The sequence below is a fragment of the Nyctereutes procyonoides genome, unplaced genomic scaffold (genome assembly GCF_905146905.1).
Source record: "Nyctereutes procyonoides isolate TBG_1078 unplaced genomic scaffold, NYPRO_anot_genome, whole genome shotgun sequence".
NCBI lineage: Eukaryota > Metazoa > Chordata > Mammalia > Carnivora > Canidae > Nyctereutes > Nyctereutes procyonoides.
Window position 1 is genome coordinate 17,809,320 of NW_026575052.1, and position 25,911 is coordinate 17,835,230.

At 35.8% G+C, this 25,911-nt stretch overlaps 1 protein-coding gene across 2 annotated transcripts in view; it reads right to left on the reverse strand.

Annotated features, from left to right (window-relative positions):
• The window catches only part of NETO2 (neuropilin and tolloid like 2), a 57,575-nt gene that overhangs the window by 29,709 nt on the left and 1,955 nt on the right, over positions 1–25,911 (reverse strand). Inside the window, exons 2-6 of one of the 2 annotated variants that reach the window (XM_055331078.1) lie at positions 16,302–16,358; positions 13,482–13,622; positions 12,581–12,829; positions 7,715–7,759; positions 7,505–7,632 (exon numbers count right to left, since the gene is read on the reverse strand). In XM_055331078.1, coding sequence (XP_055187053.1) covers positions 7,505–7,632; positions 7,715–7,759; positions 12,581–12,829; positions 13,482–13,622; positions 16,302–16,358 — 620 coding nt within the window. The remainder of the gene's footprint in view (positions 1–7,504; positions 7,633–7,714; positions 7,760–12,580; positions 12,830–13,481; positions 13,623–16,301; positions 16,359–25,911) is intronic. The other variant, XM_055331080.1, reaches the window with a different exon arrangement.

A 25,911-nucleotide genomic window follows, 5' to 3' on the forward strand; every position in this document is an offset into this window, starting at 1 on the left:
GAGAGAGAGAGAGAGAGAGAGAGAGAGAGAGAGAGAGGCAGAGACACAGGCAGAGGGAGAAGCAGGCTCCATGCAGGGAGCCTGATGTGGGACTCGATCCCGGGTCTCCAGGATCAGGCCCTGGGCTGAAGGCGGCTCTAAACTGCTGAGCCACCCGGGCCACCCAGAACTGTTCTGGATTATGGTAGCTGTCATAGGACTATGCATGTCAAAAAACTTTACTATATGTTACTTGACATGACCAAGTATCCTGACACAACCAAGTGCCAGCAAGGACTGAATAATGAAAATGCTCTTAACTTGCTTTAAAAGAATAAACTGCCACAAACACTTTGTAAAGCCTTTGGCATGCTCTGGTAAAGCTGAAAATGGTCATGTCCTACAATACAAAAACTACACTTCTGGATATATTACTAAACAAAATCATCACACATAGGCATAATAAAAATACAAAAATGTTTAGAGCAGCATTATATTTAATATATTAAAATGTGAAAGCAGGGGCGCCTGGGTGTCTCAGTCGGTTGAGCGAATGACTCTTGATTTCGGCACAGGTCATGATCTCAGTGTTGTGAGCTCAAGCCTCACAGTGGGCTCTGCACTTAGCAGGGAGTCGGCTTGATATTCTTTCTCTCCCTCTCTCCTTGCCTTAAATAAATAAATTTAAAAAAAGCGGAAGCAAATTAAAGAATGGATAGTGATTTATTTCTACAATTGATACAAATTTTAAAAATATACAGAATAGTATATATTTGCATAGTGCATAAATATGAAGATACAAAACTGTATATAGGAATTATAAAACTCAAACTCATGATAGGGTACGTAGAAAAGATAATGGGAACATGGGTTTCCTCTATACCTATAATATTAATAGTTTTTCCTTTCTTATTTGATAATATTTACTTATCTAAGTGTTTACGAAATTATTCTTAGTTCTTGCTCTCTTTCTGAAATACTTGGAGAAATTCTATATTCATAAATTTTTAGAAATGTTGTTTGTAATATTGAACACTGGAAAATGTAACTTTAACCACTAAATTTTAAAAATTAAAAACCCAAAATATTATACCCAATTGACATGGGAATTGGATCAAATTTTTAAAACTGTGTTTAACTAAATGGGCAACCAGATTTAAGAAATTCAAAGGAGGGACGCCTGGGTGGCTCAGTGGTTGAGCGTCTGCCTTTGGCTCAGGGCATGATCCTGGGGTCCAGGATCAAGTCCCACATCGGGCTCCCTGTGTAGAGCCTGCTTCTGCCTCTCTCTCTGTGTCTCTCATGAATAAATAAATAAAATCTTTAAAAAAAAAAAAGAAATTCAAAGGAAAAAATGTTAAAGATTAAACACTCTAACCAGTTAATACTCAAAATGGGATAAAGCAGTTAGTGGGTGATGTTTCAGAAAAATCTACTTATGTATAAAAAAGAAGTCACTGGTGTTTGAGTATGCAAGTAGTTTTCCAGTCCATTGTTCTCGGTGGCCCTTCTGTAAAAATACAGGCATACCTTGTTTTTTGTGCTTCTCAGATACTGCATTTTTTACATATTGAAAGTCTGTGGCAACACTGTATCCAGCAAATCTATCAGTGCCAGTTTTCCAACAGAATTTGCTCATTTTGTGTCTCTGGGTCACATTTGGTAATTTTCTCGATATTTCAAACTGAAATTACTAGATTTGAATTGCAACAATCTCATGATAAAACTTTAACAGAAGAGGACTTTCTCATGGGTGAGCAAAGAAAGTGATTCTTCAGATGGAAGGTACTCCTGGTGAAGATGGTGTGAAGACTGCTGAAATAACAGAGAATTCAGGATATCACATGAACTCAGTTGATAAAGCAGCCACAGGGTTTAAGAGGATGGACTCCATTTTAAAAGTTGTTCTGTGGGTAAAATGCTACCAAACAGCATCATACGGTGCAGAGAAATCATTTGTGAAAGAAGAGTCCATTGATGAGGCAAACTTGATTATTCTCTTATTTTAAGAAATTGTCAGCCACCCCAGCCTTCAGCAGCCACCACCCTGATTGACAGCAGACATTCACACTGAGGCAGCAAAAAGATTACAGGACTTGCTAAAAGCTCAGATGCTGGTTAGCATTTTTTTTTTTTAGCAATAAAGCATTTTTGAATTAAAGGTATGTACATTATTTTTTAGACATAATGCTATTGCACCCTTAACAGACTACAGTACAGTATGAACATAACTGTTATATGCGCTACAAAACAAAAAAATTCATTTGACTCCCTTTATTGCCGTATTCACTTTGTTGTGGTCTGGAACTGGTAGCATTTCCAAGGTACACCTGTACATTTGTCATATACCAAGTTTCCATACATGTGTAGTTTTCTTTTTACTTTTAAAAAGTTGAAATATAGTTCACATAGTGTTATATTAATTCCAGGAGTACAACACAGTGATTCAACAATCCTACACATTACTCAGTGCTCACCATGGTAAGTGTAGTCACCAAACAACATTATTACAGTATTATTGACTAAATTCCCCATGCTATACTTTTCATGCCTGTGGCTTATATATTTATTTTATTTTATTTTATTTTTTATATATTTATTTTATAACTGGAAGTCTATACCTCTTAATTCCCCTTATCTACTTCACCTATCCCCTCACCCACCTGCCCTTTGGCAACCACCATACATGTGTAGCTTTAGATACTTTATTCAATTTTATTAGTTTACATATCCTGCTGACAACTGCATTCTATCCAATGACCACAACTTTATCTTGAAGGGTTGTTTTTACTCAAAATTATTATGGTTCTTCTGAGCATTTTCCTCTTCCGTGTGAATTAGCCTGCCAACTTCCCTGGAAAGCTCTCCTGGGATCTGGACTGGAATTACTTTAAATTGATAAATTAGAGAACAATGAACATTTCTGTGATACTGAATCTTCCCATCCATGAAAATGATCTCTCTCTCCCCATTTCTATAGGCTTTCTTTTATGCATTTCCATATAACTTTAACATTTGCTTCCTGGTACTTTCTGATTTGTTCTTAATGTAAACGGTGCTTTAAAAAGTTTTATTTTCCAACTGACTTTGGCTCTAATAAAGAAAAGCAGCTGATTTCTACAACTGATGAACTGTTCTTTCTTTCCCTCATTCTGTTGCACCGACCAGAATTTCAAAATACTACCAAATAAAACACTGACAACAGACATTCTTGACTTGTCCTGAGCTTAAAGGAAAGGCTTTTAAGGTTTAACCATTAGTTATGTTTGAATTAGGATTTTAGTAGATACTCTTCATCATGGTTAAGATGCATTCTCCTATGATGGAATTTTTAGTTTTTATCAAGTTTCACTGAGTATTGCTTCTGCATCTACTGATATATCTGGATTTTTTCCTTTAATCTGTTAATATGGAAAACTATATCATTCGATTTTCTAATATTAAACTGTCCAAGAATTTCTAGGTCATGATTTCTAAAAAAAATTTATTAGGTTTAGTTATTGCTTAGTTTTTTTGGTCTCCCTCTCCCCTCCTATAAATGATTCTGGTTTATATATAACTCTCTCTCATGCTGTTTAGTTTTGATAGAATTGGCTAGGGAATGTTTTTTTCCTTCAATTTTCTGAAACTTTATATAACCTGTTCCCTGAGTACTTGGTAAAATCCAGTCTGATCAACTTTTCTATTTACATAGTTAAGTACAAAATCAATTTTGTTAATTTGGTAAGATTTATTCAGGTTTTCTATTTCTGATTTAGTTTTTGTAAACTTTATATATATGTATGCAAATATGTATGTACACACATACATTGTATATTTCAGGAAATGTCCATTTAGACTGTTTACAAATTTATCAGCAAAGAATTACTGTTAGTATTTTCTCTAATAGTTGAAATAGTTTGGTTACGGAAAATTTCAAATGTGCAAAAGGAGACAAAGTAATATCCTCAACATCCTGTTCCCATCCTAGCCTTACCAGTTATCAACATCCCTCCCACATCTGCCTCTCACATATTGACACAGATCCCAGAGACTTCACATGTCAACAGTTCTATGTGTATTGCCAAAGAATGCTTAAAAAATTATCTTATACTATTATCAAACTAATCTCTTATCAAATACCAGTGTTCAGACTCTGGTCTTGTAGTGTTTCCTACTTTTATAGTTTCAATCCACAAGTTCATTTCATTTTTGTTTTAATCTACAGATGTCGCTTTTCCCCCCCTTTGTCATTTATTTATTGAAGGAACCCCCAGGTTTTTTTCTTTTGTTCAACAGGTTTTCTTCAGTTTTGAGACTTTTAAAATCTCTGCTATAGTTGATTCATGACCTTTTCCATTTCTTTTTTAAGATCTGAGAGTGCATGCCCCTAAGAGCACAAACAAGGGGAGAGACAGAGGGAAAAGGAGAGGCCGATACTGCTGAGCAGGGAGCCCAACACAGGGCTGGATCCCAGGACCCAGGGACCCGGAGATCACGACCCGAGCCCAAGGCAGCCGCTTAACCAACTGAGCCACCTAGGTAACCTCATGACCTTTTCCAATTTTAAGTATTATTTAGGTCTTTTATGCTAAATCAACCATGGCAGAAGTAGGCCTATAGTTATATTTTACAAAGGCCCAGCTTTTGGTTTTGCTGATTCTTTTTAAAATATCATTTATTTCTGCTTTCATTATTACCCTTTCTTTGGATTTCTTCGGTTATTCTTTTAACTTCAGTTGAAACTTAGTTCATTAAATCTTTTTCTTCCTCTAAAAGAAACATATCAAAACTCCCTTGTAGTACTTTTAGCTGCATCCTACATATTTTGAGGTATAGTATTTTCAATATCATTAAGTATGTTCAAATTTCTATCATGAGTTCTTCTGTGACCTTTAATTGCTAAGTGGTATATATTAAATTACCAAACATATGGGTTTTAAAGTTATCTTTTGGTTGTTCGTTCCTGATTTAATTGTATTTTTGTCAGAGGATGTTCTACATAATACTAAGCATATTTGACTTGTTTTTAGTCTAGAGTATGGATCAGATTTTATAAATGTTTCGTGCATGCTTGTAGAGAATGCGTATCTTCTGGATATTGGGAGTAAGATACCATGTTTCATCAGGCATAACGTGTTGTTTAAATCTTCTGAGCCTATTTTTTTTGGTATGCTTAATTACTGAGAGGTGAAATTAATTACCCACTGTAACTGTGGATTTATCAGTATTCCTCAACAACTGTCAATTCATATTTTGTACATTTTGAGACTATATTAATACATAAAACTTAAAACTGCATCTCATGAATTTGTGACATTTTTATTTCAATAGCTATATTAGATCTCTTTTGGTATTTGTCTGTTATATCCTTCCTGTTTTATTTTCAAATTTTCCCATAGTTATCTTAAAACAGAATATACTTGGATTTTAAATGTAGCATTTGGTCCATTTATTATCTTTTCCCAGAAAGATCTTAATTTTGCCCACATTCTAAAATGACAGTTGAGTGCTGATTTTTAGATTGGCAGTTATTTTTTTTCCTCAGCACTTTGAAGACATTATTCTATTGTCTTCTGGCTCCAATTTTATTATTAATGATTCTCATAGCTTTTTTCTCTTAGTTGCTTTAAAGATTTCCTCATTGCCTGTCATGGCCAATGTAGCAAGATGTCAATTAGAACTTTTTATTGCTTTGGGAGTCACTTTGTGTCAATGCTTTTTGTCAGCTTGAATGTTTTGATTAACTGTCAATACCTACCCCACCACCACCACTTCCTGAGCTACACTGCTACACTGTGGGTTATTTTCTCAGATCTATCCTTTAATAACTATACCTCTTACCTGAGGAAGTTCTACTTGGTTATTTTTAAAGGGTACCTGGTCATTTCTTTTTTGTCTTTTTGATTCCTTGTAAGATACCTAAAACACTTAATTTCTTAGGGATCTAACTTCTTGCTGTTTTGTCTGCTAATTCACTCCTGGTGTGTTGTTTGCTTAAATGTTTTATAATTTTGAGTTGTGAGCTTACCTTCAGCAGGGTTTTACTGATGGCAATCCTGCAGCCTCCGTGGTTATTTTGTATTTATTTCTGCCAGGTGTCTTAAAAATATTTTTTGAGGCCAGGACCATTTTGTTAATTGTAAACAAAAATTAAGTGTTTCCTGGATTGGGCATGGCATGTAAATTACATACATCCCAAACTCTAATAAAAACAGGTCTCTAGATTAAAGTTTTAGGGGAAACACCAGAGGCTTATACTGAGACTGAGCCCAGAAAGATAAGCTTCTTCATTATTAACCTGTATTAGTAGAAGATGCATCTAATCTACCATTTCACAGCAATTATATCTCCCTTTGAGTTCCAGTTTTCTATGAGGGATCTCACAAAGGTCATGTGAGCCCCAAGCCTTTTCCATCTCACTGTGGATATTAACACCAAGCTCCTGGCAGGTCTGTTGGTAAGTAGTGGGGGGTGGGAGTGGGGAGATGAAATTGGCAAGAGGCACTTTTACCATCAATTTCAGTTTATTGCTCTGGTTTATAGTTCTCTCTTCATTTCTAGCCTATAAGAATTACCTTCTTTTTTTTTAAGATTTTATTTATTTATTCATGAGAGACACAGGGAGAGAGAGGCAGAGACACAAGCAGAGGGTGAAGCAGGCTCCATGCAGGGAGCCTCATGTGGGATTCAAACCCGGGATTCCAGGATCACACCCTGGGCCGAAGGCAGATGCCCAACCTCTGAGCCACCCAGGTGTCCCAAAAATTACCTTCTTTTTAAAAGAAAATCTTACCTATGCTTTTAAAAGGGTATCTGTTATCTTTTACCCAGTGTTTCCAGGTGTTTTGTAACAGTCAGATTTTCATGTTATCTAATCCATCCTATTACCATAACTCTAAATTTGATTTTCATAATTCTTTAAAGGTTTGTTCTCTTATCCTCACTTTCTCTTTTCACATATATCCACATTAAATATATTTTTCACTGTGAATATTCCTAGAAGTATAAATTAAAAGCAAAAAGCAAAAGTAGTTAGCAACCAATCTCAATCTGTCAGAGTTATTTAAAAACATCCTTCCCTGTGGTACTTTCCAATAAAAGCTCTACATCGTTAGCAGAGGACAGTGTGGAAAGAACACAGAACCAAGGTTCACTAGATTAATGTTTTGTTTTAGATTTCTAAGTTTTGGTTTTGACACTGCCATGACCAACCTAGAGAACTCTGACAAGACACTTCAATCTCCTGTAGTCTATTTTTCCTTCTCATAAAGTTTTTTTATGAATTGATGATATGGATCAATACGTGCACTCTCGATTCAGGAATACACAGATTTTAAGAATCTCCATGTTTGTATGCTATTCCTGAAACTACACTGTAGTTAACTATAACAATGCTGAGATCTTAGGTGCCCAATCTGATTGAAATAAAATTTTTAAAAAGTTGTAACAGCTGTTTGTATAACAGTAACTATTAAAATAATACATTATGCTCATCACTGTCTTATTATGTTCTTCTCTAAAGTGACTCAATACATAATAATACCTTGGCTTTTGGAGTAGCTTTAATTGTCCATATACAATCAACTGCTTGGCCAGGTTTTGTTTTATCTTCTTGTTCTACCTGACTAGAACGCACTATTCCATCAGCTCCCGAGAGCTCAAACTGGCAATCTAGAAAGAATAGATGAATGATGTTCAAAGGAAAATAAGATTGATCAAAATGCCATGAGGAAAAAGAGGCGATATACTAAACCTGGGATGGGATTTAAAATACCTCCTAGGTAAGTAAAGTCTGGATCTGTAATAGAAAAAAGAAGAAAGTAATTGGCATTGAGATAGTTAAGATTTCATGTCTTAAGTTATGTCTAATGCTTCATTTAACAGCAAAGCAAAAGAAAGATTTCATTGGTGTAGACTACAGATCACTTTTTTTTCCTGGGCATGAAAATAGTTTATAGGGTCTTGTTTACAGGAACAATGTTTTTTAAATGGTAATGTTTATACTTTTGATCCCATCATGAGTAACTTATTTATGCCACCTGGATACATGTAGCCTTCTGTCAATAGCAAGTTAGTCAATTGATGGATGAATAAAGAAAATGTAGTATACATAACACAATGAAACACTATTCAGCCTAACAAAGAAAATTCCGTTACATGGTACAACATAGATAAAGCCTGAAACATAACACTAAGTGAAATAAAGTTAGACACTTAAGGACAAATATTAATATTGTACAATTCCATTTACTGAGGATCCTAGGTTGATCAAATTCATAGACAGTACCAGAAGCTGCAGGAAAGGGGGAAATGGGTAGTTTGTGTTTAGTGGACACAGGTTTTAGCTTGTGTTAACAAAAAAGTTCTGGGAATGAATAGTGGTAATGATTGTGCAACACTGTAAAAAGGTACTTCACAAGTACTTGTACACTTAAAAAGGATTAAAATGGTGAATTTTATGTTATTTGTAATTCACTACACACATACAAGGTAGTAGCTAGTGAGGAGTGTTTTCAAAATGGCAGGGAAAAAATGATGAGGCGATATACAGAATACTCTGCTCTGTGAGGTAGTTTACAGAAGATTAAGAACCAACAGCACATAGCACAATAACTGATTTCAGTAAATTGATTTGATTTTTTATGAACTAAATCAATTAACTGAAATAATGACACTTTAGTATCAGAAAGATTTTAAAAAATCTTATATATGAATCAGCTTAGACTACTTATAGACATCAAAAACAATGCTCTTAATTAAATACTGTTTTTAAGTATTAAAAATCAGGCTTTTTAATACATAAAAAGTCTTACTTGAAGGAGCTCCTTTTCTATTAGTTTATGTATCATAAGAGCAACTTTATATGGATTATAGTTAAAATATAGACAAATTATAATAAAACACTTAGGATTTCTAAACTACGTTACATTTCCATTTTATAGTACTTGAAGAGTCTCTACATACATCATGCTTAGTATCATGCTAATGATAGCAATACCAGGAAAACTATGTAATATCCCATTTTGTAGATGAGGAAACTGAATGAGAGATTATGATTTTCTTAGACTATATTTATAATGGCAAAACTAAGGCTGAACTGCAATTCTCCAGGCAGTTTTTCTTACCCTACCATATTGCCTTTATAATGTGGGTGAAGATTCCATAGTTTTACCACTGAAAGAAAAAAATATCAAAATAAGTAGGTAATGCATAATTAGCTAATTATGAGTGTGTTTAGTTATTTCAAGTCATATTTATAAACTTGTCTAGGGATTAGTAAATCTAGAAGACTACTACTACTGAGAAATTAGTGTATTTTAAAGATTTTATTTATATATCTACCTATTTGTGAGAGAGAGTGTATACATGCCCAAGGGAGGAGGCAGAGAGTTAGAGAATCTTAAGCAGACTCCATGCTGAGCATGCAGCCCAATGTGGGGTTCGATCTCAGGATCGAGATCGTGACCTGAGCCAAAATCAAGAGTTGGACACTTAGCTGAGACACCCAGGCACCCCAAGAAATTAGTCTATTTTAAATGAAATTCTCTAAGTTATTGGTGGTATCTATTGAGGATAGAGGACTCTTAAAGGACTGCTACTTCCTGGAAGTAATGGATAATTTTGGAAATTTTAATGCAAGAGTGAAAACATCCTAGAATTACTGCCTACACATGAAGAAATTCTGATTCATTTGGCAGGTAGCTCCTATGAGTTTTTACTCCATTGCTGTTTATTTATTTATTTTTTAAAGATTTTATTTATTTATTCATGAGAGACACAGAGAGAGAGAGGCAGAGACACAGGCAGAGGGAGAAGCAGGCTCCATGCAGGAGCCTGATGTGGGACTCAATCCCAGGACTCCAGGATCACACCCTGGGCTGAAGGCAATGCTAAACCGCTGGGCCACTGGGGCTGCCCTCCATTGTGTTTAATTAAACTTGTCTTTGACATTTCTCCACAAAAGAACTGAAATGTTGTTATCCCCTTTCAGCAAAGTTGGATTTGGTTTATTAGGTTAAAAAAGGAAGTCTCTGAGATGTATTTTCAATTAAGCTAAAAATTTCCCCCCTACTTTTTTTTTTAAATAGAACTATGCAGAAAGTATCTGGAATTAAAAACAGTTTTAACAAGAATTGAGCAGACAGTTAAATATAATAAACTGTGTATTGAAATAGGTTTTGCAGGCTATTTAAAGATACTGAAATATTTTAAACTAGCAATTTTTTCATTCTGGCAATTCGGTGTATATAAGTCCTATTTGAACTTTCACATTGTTTTGATAATTTGGTAATTAAAAAATTTTATTGTAATAAAAATATATAACGTACATATACAACCATTATCCACTTAAGCAAAAATTAAAAACAAATTATTCTATGATTCAGCAATTGTGTTCCTTGGTATTTATCCAAATTAGTTACAAACCTGGCAAGAAAAATTCTGCATATAGATGATTATAGCAAGTTTATTTGTAATTGCTAAAACTTGGAAGCAACCAAGATACCCTTCAATAGAAGGGATATACTATTGTACATACAAAAATGAAATATTTTTTTTAATATTTTATTTATTTATTTATTCATGAGAGACAGCGGGAGAGAGGCAGAGACACAGGCAGAGGGAGAAGCAGGCTCCATGCAGGGAGCCCGATGTGGGACTCGATCCCAGGTCTCCAGGATCAGGCCCTGGGCCAAAGGCAGCACCAAACTGCTGAGCCACCAGGGCTGCCCCAAAAATGAAATATTATTCAACACTAAAGAAATGAGTTGTCAAACCATGAAAAAACACAGAGGAAACTTAAATATATATTACTATGTAAAAGAAGCCAGTCTGAAAAGGTTACATACTGTATGATTCCAACTATGTAACATAGAAAGAGCAAAACTACAGAGACGGCAATATCAGTGCTTGCCAAGAATTAGGGGAGAGATGAATAGTGGAGTACAGAGGATTTTTAGGGCAGTGGAAATACTTGGTATGACTGTAGTGGACACATGTCATCATAAGTTTGCCCGAATACACAGAACACACAACACCAACAATGAACCCTCAGGTAAATTACGGGGAAGGGGACCTTGGGCGATGATGTGTCAGTGCGGGTTCATTCACTTTAACAAATGTACCACACTCTGGAGCAGGAGGCTGATTCTGGAAGGCAGCTATGTTTGGAGATCTATGGTGGTAACTCTTTTTTCTGCTTAGTTTTATTGGAAACCTAAAACTGTTCTAAAAAATAAAGTCTATTAGATAAACTTTATTTTCTAAGATGTTATCCTTTGGCATTGACAACATAAATACTGAAACAATACCTAAAAATTCCCACGTTTAGTGACAAGAAAAAAATGTTGATTATCTTGTTTAGGCAAATAGCAGGTAATATACGTGTATGCTGTCAGTTATATAAAACTAATAGATACAGAAAAACATCTGAAGGGATACACACCAAACTGTTAACAGTGGTTTTTTATATGTAGAATGGTAAGATTATGGGTATTTTCTTTTCATTTAGATATATATATTTTTTAAATTAACAAACTTCTTACATGAAAACAAATATATGCAAAGAGATGAAAAAATTGGTATACTGAGTTACTTTTTCACCTCGTTAGTCTTTAAGTTGTTTGAAGACAGCGGCAATAACTTGTGTATCTTTGTGTTTCCGAGTTAGGGATATGCATGGTTTTATACCAGAGAGGCTTTGCGGTTCTCCCAACTGTTTGCACGTACCACAGGGTAGGGTAAAATAGGTAGAGGGGGCTGAATGAAGACCCTAATCCTAATCCTCAGAACCTGTATTACTTTATATGGTACAAAGGAGTGAATATTACAACACAAGATGGCATGAAGGGCAGGATTTGGAGAAGAAAGGGCAATGTGAAGATGGAGGTAGGGATGGGAGTGATGTGGCCACAGATCCAGGAATGCTGGGCTAGAAGCCATGAGCAATATGGATCCTTCCCTAGAGTTCCCAGAAAAAAATGTGGCCCTGCTGCGTTTTCTGCCCTCAAAAACTCTGAGAGAATTTGTGTTGTTTTCAGCTGCTAAATTTGTAGTTAGCTAATTAAGGCAGCTTCAGGAAAATAATACATCAGGCATTCCCATTTTACCAATAGCAACCCTCAGGTTCTACTGCGCTGAGTAATCTCATAGCTGTCAGGGAGCAGGGAAAGGATTCAAACCCAAATCTTTTGCCTCCAAATACAGAGCAGTATTTTTTCTATTGCTCAATATTTTCTAGAGATTACTTATTCTTTTTTTTTTTGAGATTACTTATTCAAATGAGTAATTGTCATTCCAATGGAAAAACCTGACAAAATTTTCTATTAAGGATTATGAAAAGATAATTTGCTGAATTATCTTTTAAAATATATTTATCTTGATGTTTCTAGCCTTGATATACATTATAAAACAAAGAAATCTAAGAAAAATGTGATACCATCGACGAAATGCTTCAAAATTCAAGTGATACAGTTCCAATTTTTGGTTTTATTTATTTTCCTTTTGGCCCTGCTCATTTCTTTAACATTTTGATTTGTATAACTTGACTAAATTCTCTCTTTTTCTAGACATAAGATTCTAAAACCATAGTGAGACCCACTGAAAAAAACAACTTCATTACCTGGAATAAATGAATATTTTGCTCGAAATCCCAGTCCTTCAAGTTCTTCATCAGAACTAAACTTAATCCACATGAATCTCCCTGTTGATCTAATTAGTGGAGGGCTTTTCACACCACAGTAACGATCTATAAGTGGAGAGAAACCAAATGGCCCATCTCGAACCTCCAAGTGGTCAAACCGACATTCAAATGATGGTTCTATATAATAATGTTCATCAAAGGTCAACTCTATTCTTTGACGTGGCGCCGCTAGAAAATAAGAGCAAGCAAATCAGGGCAACACAAACAAAGGAAAGTATAAACATCCTACACAAGTGGGAAAAGCAAAACAATTGCTGTTATTGTTGCACAGAAGACAATCATAATGAGGACTGTTATATATATAAAACTCGTAATTAATGTTGCACTATATATCACTAATAACAATGCTGCTTTGGAGAACTATAGTGATCTTCCCCTTCGGAATATGCTATTTATTAAATTAGTTAAATGTACTTAATTAAAATTACAGTAGAAAAGCTAACAGTTCATGAGATACAATGAATAGAAAAACAAAAAATGACAAGAACTAATGTAACTTTGGACATAAATTTGCATAAAGCATAAGAGATGCTAATAAGTTTGAGTTTCTCTCTTTTTTTAAAGGTTCTTACTAGAGAAGTTTCTCATATATACTGACATATTTAGCTGAATTATATTTTAGGGGATTCAAAATTCCTATAAAATTTCAACTATTATTTTGTTAATGTGTTCAATATTCAGAAATATTTATAATTACTAGGGTTTAATTCAAATACATGCTTACATTTTGTTCAAACTGGCTTAAACTGGGCATCTTACCAATGTACTTAGTTTTACAATAAAGTTAAAATTCATCCATTAAAAGAAAACGGTCAAATACCTTCCAAAATGTAGATACACTCCTTGTTTGGCGGATAAGAGTCAGGATAATTTGGTGAAGCAAAATGACCTCCATTGCTAGTTCGAACCCAAATGCCACACTGGGTTGCAGGAATATGCTTGATTCCAATATTTTGTCCATCTTAGGGAAAAATGGCATTAAAATACAAATTATAGCAAAAGAGAATAGCATTCTGCTCTTTTCCCCACAATTTAGCCAAACAATTGCCCACTCTATGTTACACATATAGTGTATATAATTTTGCAAGAGCCACTGCCAAGTTTAGCACAACAAATTGAATACAGCAGAAATGAGAGAAAGGTAAAATTGTATGCTGTGCTGGTGGGAAGAACTTGCTGCCAGAGGACAAGTTTGCCCTGTAGGAGAGTGGGGTAATAAAATGCTTAGATTTTACAAGGGCAAAATCATGTGGAAGAATCTGATAAATTGGTGCAACTCTATAAAATTCAGTTGTGACATAAAAATAAAAGGATCCCAGGGGTTTATCTCTGATGTGGTCCCTCTATAATTAGTTTCACACAAAAAAACCAAACAGGATCCAAATATTATAAAGAGATTTTAGTTAAAGATTGTAGATTGAACACATGCATTTAGTTCTCTTTCCTTAAACTTTGGTAACAGTACCGGAAGTTTTTTAAGGGCATAAACAAACTCTTAGGCACAACGAGGTAGGTACAATCACAAAAACTGGTAGTACTTGGTGTACTATCCTGCAAGCAGGATAAGGCATGACAGGTGGTGGTGAAACTGTGCTTCCTAAAAACATGAGGCCTGGCTAAAACTCTATTTAGAATCAATCTGATTTCTAATACCCTCTCCTATTCTACAAATCTAGGTACCTGCTGTTCTGTCATCCTACCAGAAAATGAGATTATTCCTCTGCAGAAGAAGATAAAGCAGGGCTACTAGACTAGGAAACACCAGGCACAGCTGAGGGTGACAGTACCAACACGCAAACAAGGAGACCAGTGAATGGCATTTCTGGCTTCTTCCCCCACCCAACTTCTTTCAAGGCTCTCGGTGAGATGCAGAATCTCTAAGCAGAAAATGGAAAGCTTCCTCTCTGGGGAACTCTAAACAGTCCAAAGAAAAAGACCCACCAGTGTAGGTTCAGGGATTCCCCACTGTGGGTCACTCACCAGTGTGAGCCATAGTAAACAAATCCCTTCTACACTTGGAGACAGCTAATCATCAGATTTTAGTGCTCCTCTCATAAGAGTAGAATTCAAGGGTCACCAGATATTTGAGGAAAACTTCTAATATGAACAAGGAATAAAAACAAGAAGAAAGGAAATCTGAGGAAACAAAGATGATGTAAAAAAAAAAAAATCACACACACACACAAAACAAACAAAAAACAACCTAAACAAAACTGTCATTTAATCTCCTTAGAGAAAATGAGAGTCTATCTATAAAATAAGAACAAGGCGGGGGGGGGGGGGGGGAAGAAGAAGGATACTTTAAGAATATTCAGAAAATAAAAATTTTCTAAAAATAGAAGAAATGAAAAATTAGTAGAAAGTTTACAAATTGCAGCCCTGGGCCAAATCTGGCCTGTGGCCTGTTACTGTAAATATAAAGTTTACAATGGAACACACATCCATGTCCATTCATGTGCCCGCGGTCCACAGCTGGTTTCATCCCACAACAGCAAAAGTGAGTAGTTGCTCCTGAAACTATAAGGCCTGCAAAAATCTTAAATATTTACTGTCTGGCCCTTTACAGAAAAAGTTTTCCAATTCTTGGTAAAATTGGGGAAGTCTCAATAAAGACTGAGAATAAAACAGTAAAAGACAGTTGGAAAATAGAAAAAAAATCAATAAAATACCCCATACCCAAATAAAAGTTTCTTAAAGATAGGAACAGAAATAGAGAAAGGGGAATTTAAAAAATTAAGCAAAGAAAAAAGGAAATAAAAATTTCATAAACTGAAAGACAAAATTTTTATGTGGAAAAAGCTCTATGAGTGACTTAATGTAAATTCTGAATACAGATGTGATCAGAATTATGACAGAACTATACTGAAACAGGTGGTATAGAGGGAAAGTACCAATATATAGTCAGGGATGGGAAGTGGGTGCAGGAAGGGCTAAATGCTCATCTTCCATGGTAGGAAATCATTCTCTAATACAGTAAAACTAAAATAATTAAGAAGGAACAGTATAACATATTATTTAGAAACAGGAAGGGAAATACCAGAAGATTCAGCTAAAATTCTGGTTACCTCCATGGGGAAGGGAGTCACAGAGGGTGGAAAACTGCTTTTTCATAATTAACTTTTTAGAATGCTTTGATTTTTGTCATTTGTGTGTAGAACTCAGATGAAAATAAAAAGTGAATCGGGAAATGTACTAAGCTCTGACATGAAAATCTCGTTCAAAAAGCAAACTAGTTTATCTTCTTTCATAAACAAGGACAATCAGAACAGGTCCACGGGGCTCTGAATAAGATACTGATGGAAATATTTCATTTGTCTACATTGAAAAAAGGGACTTTTATTTTTGCTGAATGATAAAGCACGAATCTCATTTAATTTTTGGACATAATCCACAGTGTGCTAGGAGCTACTAGTGATGCCAATTTAAAGAATTTATCAGGGCAAGACTTTATGTTGACAATTTACTCCAGTTAACTGCAGTGGAACCCAGTAAAATTGAGGCTGATAGGTTGACAGAAAGCCTTAGGTCACTGCAACACCCCAGAGGAATTATGGAAATAGTATTCAAAAGCTGCAATCTTTTCCAATAAGGCATCCCACTGTCCTGAATATGTGGTAAGTTATCACTGGAAGTACTTTACCTTGGGTCTTTTGGGCCACAGCAATCCCTTCGACTACAAGTACTGTTATTAACAACACTAGAGAAATAATAGAAAAGAAAAGTTAAAAAAATCGAATCTATATTACATTTTACTAAATCTATAAGGAAAATCAGATGATAAAGATTAATTAAAGCTATTTCTTACTAGTGTTCACTCTCAAGATTTGTAAGGGTTAAATGTTATGTTCTGCTTTACCATTTGGCACTTAAGACAACCCAAGAAAAAAATACAATTGATGCTGTACAAGCACTAACAGCATGTGGCATATAAAATATTTTTCAATTTATGATATATTAAAAACACACAGGTTTTTTTTGCAACAAACTTAGTTGACCTCAGTTATCCTTTATCTACTGTACTCCATCTCAAAGAGTTTACATGCATTATTTGGGTAGCTCTACAATGTATTATGCCAGTAAAAGTTCAATTAGATTATCTGACTTGTGAGAGCATTTATAATAAAGACAGAAGTAAGGGGGCAGCAGTCTCCCAGAAATAAATTCAAGACGTTTTATAGTTGTGCAGTACTATGTGGTGTCCTGCATTACAAAAGCCAGCATGTTGAGAAAATGAAGCTTTTCCCCCAAGTTGAACATTTCGGAGACCCAGTCAACAACATATTAAATTGTTTTGTGTATGTATTTTGATGATTCTTTTAAACATTTTATTTTTATGAATGGTGCACTGATATCTTTCACTCTCCCTTTCATGGAAATCACAGTGCCTCAAAGTCCTGTGTGAACTGGAGTTTTTATTATTCATTCAGTCAATAAGCACTTACAGAGTGCCTACTGTACCAAGGGATAGTAGGCACCAAGGATACACAGATGTTTTGGGGTGGGAGGATACAGCAAAATAGTTAAGATTATGGACTTTATGAGTTAGGTGGATCCAAGTTGGGGTTCGAGTTTTGCTGTGTATCAGCTGTGAGGCCTTTTAACTCAGTTTACTTATTTATAAAATGAAGACATTGCCCTAGTAGCACCAACCTCATAAGGCTGTAGAGAAGATTAAATTGAGATGATCCACATAGCAAGGGTTATAAGCTAGGCATTCTGTGAAATAAAGGATGGGAAACTACCATCCTTAAGGAGTCAATCTATTGTCAAAGAGAATTTACAATACAAGGTGAAAAGTTTAATAGGAGTTATACAGAAAGCATAATGGAAGCAGAGACAGGAACCATTCATTCTGCTGGGGCTTAAGAGGAACAGAGTGAAGATAATTTCAGAAATAAAAGGTATATTCTCTTTGGATATTACAGGCTTCAACCCAGGATACAGAGAAAGAAATAGCTTGGACAAAAACACGGAGGAGCACTGATCTATGGAGGGTCAGCACAAGGAGGGGAATAGAGAGAGATATGCCAGGTGAGACAGAATGAGGCCTGATCATAAAAAGCTGTCACACTACAGAGTTTGGACTTTTGACCCTAATGAGAAGTCATTTTGTATTTTTATTTCCAAAAATTTTAATTATTTATCTATTAAGAGGGGGCAGAGGGAGAGAGAGTCTTAAGCAGGCTCTTAAAACCCCTAAGATTGTGACCTGAGCCCAAAACAAGAGTAGGACACTTAACCGACTGAGCCACCCAGGTGCCTCTCATTTTGAGTTTTTAAACTAGAGAATGACATATTACATCTGTCTTTTAGACCAATAATCTGATGGTTTCATGGAGTCTAAACTGTTAAAAGAGAGACCATTCAGGAAACAAAAATGCTAAGGTCTTGAAGCAGGGCAGTGGTACTGGAAATTGAAAGGAGAGATTTATAACATGATTCAGATGTAGAGTAACTGCAGATGATTTACAGGATGAAAGCAGTGAGGGAGATGAGGGTAGTTGAGGTTGTGAGAGAGTTGAGGTAGTGAGAGATGAGGCTGAAGAGGTTGCTAGTTAAGTGACTGCTGGATGGTCATACCATTGTTCATGCAATAGCACGTACTGAGTATCTACTACCCAAATCACCAAAGTAAAAAGTAAATTCTTGCCAGTTGTTTACATTTTATAATCTAGTCATTGACATCTTCATCTTTAGTTTCCTGTATCCTTGCTGACCTTTGTCTCCTCTGTTTTCTCTCAACACCTTTCACTTCCCCTTCCCTTTTTCTGGTTGCTAGTAGTCCTGAAGACCTCATTGTCATACAAGAACATTTCTCCCTTCAAAATCTTCACAACTTTGCACTGGATCAGAGTTTGAGGAATGGAGAACTGAAACATTTTTTTATTTTTTAAAGATTTTCTCTATTCATTAACACATACACACACACAGAGAGAGAGAGAGAGAGAGAGAGAGAGAGAGAGAGAGAGGCAGAGGGAGAAGCAGGCTTCATGTAGGAGCCTGATGTGAGACTCGATCCCAGGACTTGAGGATCACACTCTGGGCTGAAGGCAGGCGCTCACCCGTTGAGCCACCCAGGGTCCCCATTTTTTTTTTTTTTTTACACAGAGTATTTATGATTAAAAAAAAACCTAGAGTAATATTAGGTATCTGGCAATTCAGCAAATAACACATCCGTTCGTATCAATTTATCTTGTTAGAGGACACTATTTCCCAAGGAATATCATTTGGATGATACACAACTGATCAAAATTTTGTGCTCAGTATACTTTTCATCCTGAATCACAGGCATAACAATTTACTAGTTTTCACATTTATAATTCACAGTATAGAAGTTAACACAAAGACCGACAGGGCAAGTAACAAATCAACAAACTGAAACCAGGAGAGCAATGGCAGAACTATGGCAAAAGGGTGAACCGTGCCAATAGAATTACATAATGATCAATAAAATTTGGCTATGTAAAATATCTGGCTTATGAAATTTACAGAGTGTGACTGTGGTAGATCATTTTATTTTATTTTTTAATATTTTATTTATTTCTTCATGAGAGACAGAGAGAGAGAGAGAGAGAGAGAGAGGCGTAGAGACACAGGCAGAGGGAGAAGCAGGCCCCACGCAGGGAGCTCGATATGGGATTCGATCTTGCGTCTCCAGGATCACGCCCTGGGCTGAAGGTGGTGCCAAACCGCTAAGCCACCGGCGCTGCCCTGGTAAATCATTTTAAAAATAAAACTGTAAGCCCAAAGAAACCTATTATTCTTTTCTACTTTACTTAGAGGGTTGCTCACAATTTTCTTTTCCCCCAAATGTTAAAAAAAACTATTCACAACTAAATCAACCAAATGAGCAGTGCTACTGAATATAAAAATGTTATATAAAGAATGGGGTGAATCTGCATGACAATCAGGGATACAAATATTTAGTGATACAGGTGTGACTATTAATCATTCTAAATTCTATATCATAATAAACATAGTTTCCTCCTAGTTGTGTAGGATCTTTGCAAACTGCTTGTTGTAACCAGACTGGGATAATAAAACAAACTCCATTAATGCCAAACACTGGAATTCTTCTGTGTTTAGTTCCAATCACATGTCACTATTCCCTTCTTCCTCTTACCAAAAGGACCAATAATTACTCAAATCCAGAAATACCATACGTTTCGAATTCAAAGATAATGTATCCAAGAAGACCCTTCTTTTCTTTTCTTTTTTTTTTTTTTTAAGATTTTCTTCATTTCTTCGTGAGAGACACAAAGAGAGAGGCAGAGACATAGGCAGAAGCACATTTCCTGTGGGAAGCCCAATATGGGACTTGATCACAGGACCCCACTGATCATGACCCGAGTCATAGGCGGATACTCAACACTGGGCCACCCAGGTATCCCATGAAGGCACTAATTCTGCAAGGTAGAAATCCATGACAAAATACAAATTCTAAACTCTGTAAACATACCACTTAGTTATATAGAGAACTACTTGTGATTTGATGCTTAAAGTGGGAGTGCCCACCATTTCTGCTCATACACCTGGTTCTGGAGTTTAGTCCAGGCCTCGTAATAATGTGTATAGCTGGGTGGCTCAGTCAGTTAAAAGTCAACTCCTGTCAGCTCAGGTCATGAACTCAGGGTCAGGAGACTGAATCTGACCATGAGCCCCGTGTCAAGCTCCACATTGAGCTTCACCCTGGACTCTCTCTCCTGTTCCCTCTGTCTTCCCTCCACCCCTTCCCCTCTCTTAAAAAATTTTTTTAATGAAGACTTACATGATAAAGAGAGACTCTATGGAAGGTGCTATATACAAGTCCTCAATGCTGCTACTTTTACCTTAAATCACTGTCATATTAGCTTCTCCCCAGGCCTTCTAGTTTAAAGGCCTTACCTTCCACTGGAAAAGTCAAGATCAAGTTTATTCTTTCTATTGTTACTTAATAATGGAAACTGGCCAATGTAGTAAATACTGGAAAAGAGATAAATTATTATTTACAGATAATGTTACTCAATGCCTAGAAGTCCCAAGAGAATTACTTGGAAAATTATTACCCTTAGTAAGAGAAGAGAATAAGACTAAAATAAATTAAATAAACAAGTCAATAAATTTAATACAATGGAGAAACAGGTTTTAGATAATAAAACAATGGAGAGGTAACAATTCTTCCAAGTCATGTATTTAAATATATTTGAATCAAAATCTTAGTTTTCTGGGGGACTAAAAACGTTGCTGATGCTCATCTTGAAGACTTTTTTATATTGGCCAAGGAAAATTAGAAATAAAGACATAAAATACTTAAAAATAATATATACTTATCATAAAGCTGTAGTAATTCAAAATGTGGCAACAGTATAGAAAGAAATAGATGATTTGTCAACAAACATATCCAGCCCCCACTGTGTAACAAGCCAGTCCTTGAGGCTAAAGCAATGAACCAAGCAGCCTTGGTCCTTATTCTCAAGGAGCTTAAAGACGGAAAAAAAAGAAAAAGTTTAAGCAACAGACACATATATTTCAAAATTTATTTTATGTATGGTATTTGAAACTCTCAGTAAAAGGATAGGTTTAATAAATGATTCTCAGATAACTTAATAATTATTTGAAAAAAAAAGAAAGCAGATCCCACTTCTAAGCTAAACAGAAAAATACCAATACCAGATTGAAAAAACAAAAAGGTGAATTATGTATGTATCCTTTTGCGTGGAGAACACCTTCATTTACTCAAGACAAAAACTACAAATAACTGAAAAAAAAAAAGATTATGCGACTAGGAAAATGTGCCAATAATCGAAATAATACATAAATTTAGACTAATATTTAAATAAAGATACCCTGTTGGTCAAGATATAGGAAGCTGACATACATTGTCACTGGACTGCAAAGTGACATAACTCTTTGGAGGTTAACTGGTAATATATACTGGTGTTCAAAAGTGTACAAATCCCGCTGGGCAAAGTCTACATGCAGGTGGGAGAACTGGATCAATCACTAGGACAGTAGTGTGCACCACAATTACTCAGAGAGCTTACTAAAATACAGATTTTGGTGGATGGGGGTTACTTCCCAAGATTTTGACCTAGTAGGTTTGGGGTAGGGCTTGAGAACTTGCATTTCCCTAGTGATGCTAAAGCTGCTGGGGGGGCCACTTCACAGGCCAACTGCTACAATAAAAGAATGAAAACATACTACAAGAAATGCAAAGAGGCTGCCCCTTGTCTCCACTGGTGATGGCAGAGGAAGTGTGGGCCTAGATGGATGGGGCAGGGTAGAGGGCAGGCAGATGAGTTGGCTTTGGAAATATTGGTGAATGCTCTGCTCTGGTACCTAATCTCATAATGTTTCTACAAATATTTATTTCTGAACATCTGTACTTGCCATGGATCTCCCTTTGCTTCCACCAAATTACCTCGGCACTGTCTAAAACCTGCCTTTTCTAGGCACTTTCAAAATTAATTTTATTTGATAGCATTCAGATTTTTCACTTCTATGACTATTAATGGTTCTGTCTGGGTTTGTTTGTTTTTTACTTTTGCCTTTTCTTTTACGCAGTTTATATCAGATAGAATATATTTGTGTCAAATATACTCTTACTGTGGAAAGAAGTAGTCAAGAGCTAGAGTGTAGTGTCCTATCATTCCTAGGAACCTAAACTTCTTATTGTTCAGCTGTATACGACTTTCCTTCTAAGTTCATCTTAATGGTCCAACATGGATCTACCATGCCTGTGTTAGAGTCAGCAAGAATGAAGAAATGATAGAGGACATTCTTCCTTTAAAAACATTTGCCCAGCCCGGCTGGCTCAGTGGTTTAGTGCCGCCTTCAGCCCAGGGCCTGATCCTGGAGACCCAGGATCGAGTCCCATGTCAGGCTCCCTGCATGGAGCCTGCTTCTCCCACCTCCTGTGTCTCTGCCTCTCTCTCTGATGAATAAATAAAATCTTAAAAAAATATATAAATAAAATAAAAACATTTGCCCAGAATCTATAATGATCTCAAAATAAAAATTTTAACCGAACAAAAAAACACTACCACTTTCCCAAAGTTGCACACACATCTAATTAGCTAGACTCACTTAGTCACATGATCACACCTAATCCTAAGGAAAGCTGGAAAATCTACTCTTTCTGTTGGGTGGTCATGGGCTTAATTAAAATTCAGAGAATTACTGAAGTGTAAAATGGATGTTGGGAGACAACTGGGTATTTCTGCCATAGTCCCTTACAGTCTATTCTGTACTCAGCAGTCAGTGATCCTTTCAAGACATAAACCAGATCGTATCACAGCCTTTCATAAAATCTTCTAATACAGTCCCATTACATTTAGTCCATACCCCTTACTCGGACTTCAGAGGTCCTTAGTGATTTAGCATCTAACCACTTCTCTGACCTCCCAGTTGCTACCTATTGCTACACGGGCCTTCTTCCCATTACTTCAATATACCAAGCTAATTCTTGCCTTAGGGACTAGCTTATTCTTTTTGCCTAGAATCTTTCTGCATGGCTGGTTCCTCCTGTCATTCAGGTCTTGTGAGGCCTTTCTGACTTCTAAAAAAGCTCTACATTTTCTCCTTCATCCTTCTTTATTATATAAATACTGTAATTATTATTTATATCGCTCGGTATTTTCTTGCTCATTATTTGTCAAGACCTACCAGAAAGAGGAGCCTTGTCTGATTCACTGATGCATCTCTAGGGACTAGAAGACTGCCTGGCCCACAATATCATTCAATAAAAGTTAGATGAATAAGCATGACTAAGCATGACCGTGATTAGGTCTTTTTTGTAACTACAACATACAGTGCAGAGTCCATCCTGCATTAACGAATTAAGAAGCAAGCATCTTGGTTAACAGTAGTCACACAGATGATCCCGCTTCTTTTATCTAATAAGCATAAATCAAGGGATAAATCAAAGAATTGATTTTTATTTTTCTTTTCAGATATCTAGCCACTCCTCTTACTTTTCTCAAGCTGGCTCAATTTACCTCTGTTAGTAATTAAATGTGCCTCTTTCTAATAAGCCTTCCTGTTTTAAGCACCAAACCATTAAATGTAAAGTTTGTAGAATCTATCACGAGGTGCCAGGGTGCAACCACCGCCTAACTGGTCTCCAGCTCTCCACTCTTTGGTATAATGAAAGCAGACTGGAGTTCCATGAGAGTCCACGTACTACTTGAGGTAGTAGTAACTTGTTTTCAGTAAACTATGTTCCACAGAACAGAGTACTCAAATTTAATCAAACTCAATTTTACTTATTGGTTAAGAAAGAAGATGGACTTGGCAAACTTTGGGATCATTCCAGCCTACATATGCTAATCAGACTGCCAACCATTTTAAGAAAGAGTAACCATAGCAGAAGCATTTTCCTTCCTGCAGAGTGTGACAATCTCCTTGCTGGCCAAATGCTCTTAAGAGGGCAATTTTGGATGTTCTCACTTTACAGGAGTTTTCTTTAGACATCGACATCCACAGGAACAAATTTAAAGTGACCAGGTCACATTTTAAAGAGTGTGTGGTATCTTCTCACCCACTAGTGCTGTAATTTCCAACATATTTCTCTAGGCATATTTAAACCAACATGTTTTAATGTCATTTTGCCTAGGAAGAATTGAACTTTCAGATTAGTACACTGCAATTTTGTGAGGGATATAACACACATGTTCAAAAATATCAGTGTTTTGGGGAGGGCTGCTCTGATGAGCCTTTGAGAGGGTGAGACTGCTCACCAACTAGAACCATCTTGCTCTTATCTATTATCTTGGTTTAGTTTTTGAGTACCCCCTGAGAAGGGTTCCTTTTGAGGAAGTTCTACTGTTAAGGAAAATTTGGAAACCAATGGACCAGATAACATCTTAGGGTTCCCCTTTCCAACTCAGAGAACATAATAACTGGAATCTCATAGTGACTCAGGGAGACAGACATTTTTTTAATCATCAACAATTACCCTGCAGGAGCATAAATTTAAAAATGAGACTGAAAAAAAAAAAAAAAAACTACAGGAGACTGTACTAAATGGATAGTAACCAAGAACAGAATTTGAGATTATTTTAAAACTTTAGATATGATTTTTATTTATAGTTTATCTTTTTTTCTTATTTCAAAAATGAAAGTGATTTGAACACACAGGTGTGTGTATTACAGGGCTGCATGTTTTTTTCTAACAGGTGAACTTGGTTTCAAAACACAGATGAACTAGATTCTAGTTTAAGGATTTACTATAATAAAACCAGTGTTTAGCCGGACTTCAGTTTTCAGCATTAAAACATTTCCTCCAAATTCTGGGGGAAAAAAAGCCAAAAAGTTAATTTTTAACAAGACTGTGCTTAAGAACTTCACTATTAAAGGGGTAGCTTTCTAGTACTGTACTTATTTTTGTATAGTTTACTGATTTTTGAATGAGGTGTGAGAATGAAAGACAGGAGTTAATTTTTGTCAGTCTCGCATAAGATTCTAAAAATATAGTGCTGAGGGATATTCGCGCTGTTACACAATAAATTTAACAGCAGTTTATACAGATTTAAATATAACTGAGTCTAACACGATTCTCCTAAAATGTGCAGATGAATAAAACAGTAAAAAATGGGCTCATAATATTGATGCAATATTTTCGTGTGACTATGATGCTTACTTAACTTTGACAGAAAGTTAAATTTTATAAGACCTGGAGGGATCGTAAACAGTTGAAAGTAAATTTTTCCATTTTAACAACGTATGAAAGATTTAAAAACCTAGTAGAATTATCCTTTTGTTCTCACTGCTGAGTAAAACAAAAAGAATCAATGGCATCTTAAAGAAAATTACCTATTACTTAAAATCTCACACATTCATTATGGGTGATTTGTTTTAGTAGAAACTGACCATAATACTGCAAACAAGGCTTTTGGTAGGTAATATCCATAATTATGCAAATATTAAATGACTGCTTCTGATAAGAACCTCTTCAGTGTTGAAGCAATTCACCTCACAGGACACTTAAGGGCTGTTTTTCATGCCTTGACGCACACAATGAATGGAAACACTAGGAAAATCCAGTGTTTTTCCAAAAGATAATTTTTAAAATTAAAAATAACAATTTTTGTATAGGTAACACACACATTTGGTCAAAAAAAAAAAAATCAAGTGCTACAAATGAGGGTGCAGTGAAAGAGCAGTCTTCCCTTCGCTCTGTCCTCTCCCAGATTCCCTTCTCAGAATCAAGTTCTGTTAATTTCTTGAATCTCCCCAGACCAATTCCCCATATTTACAAGCACACACACAAA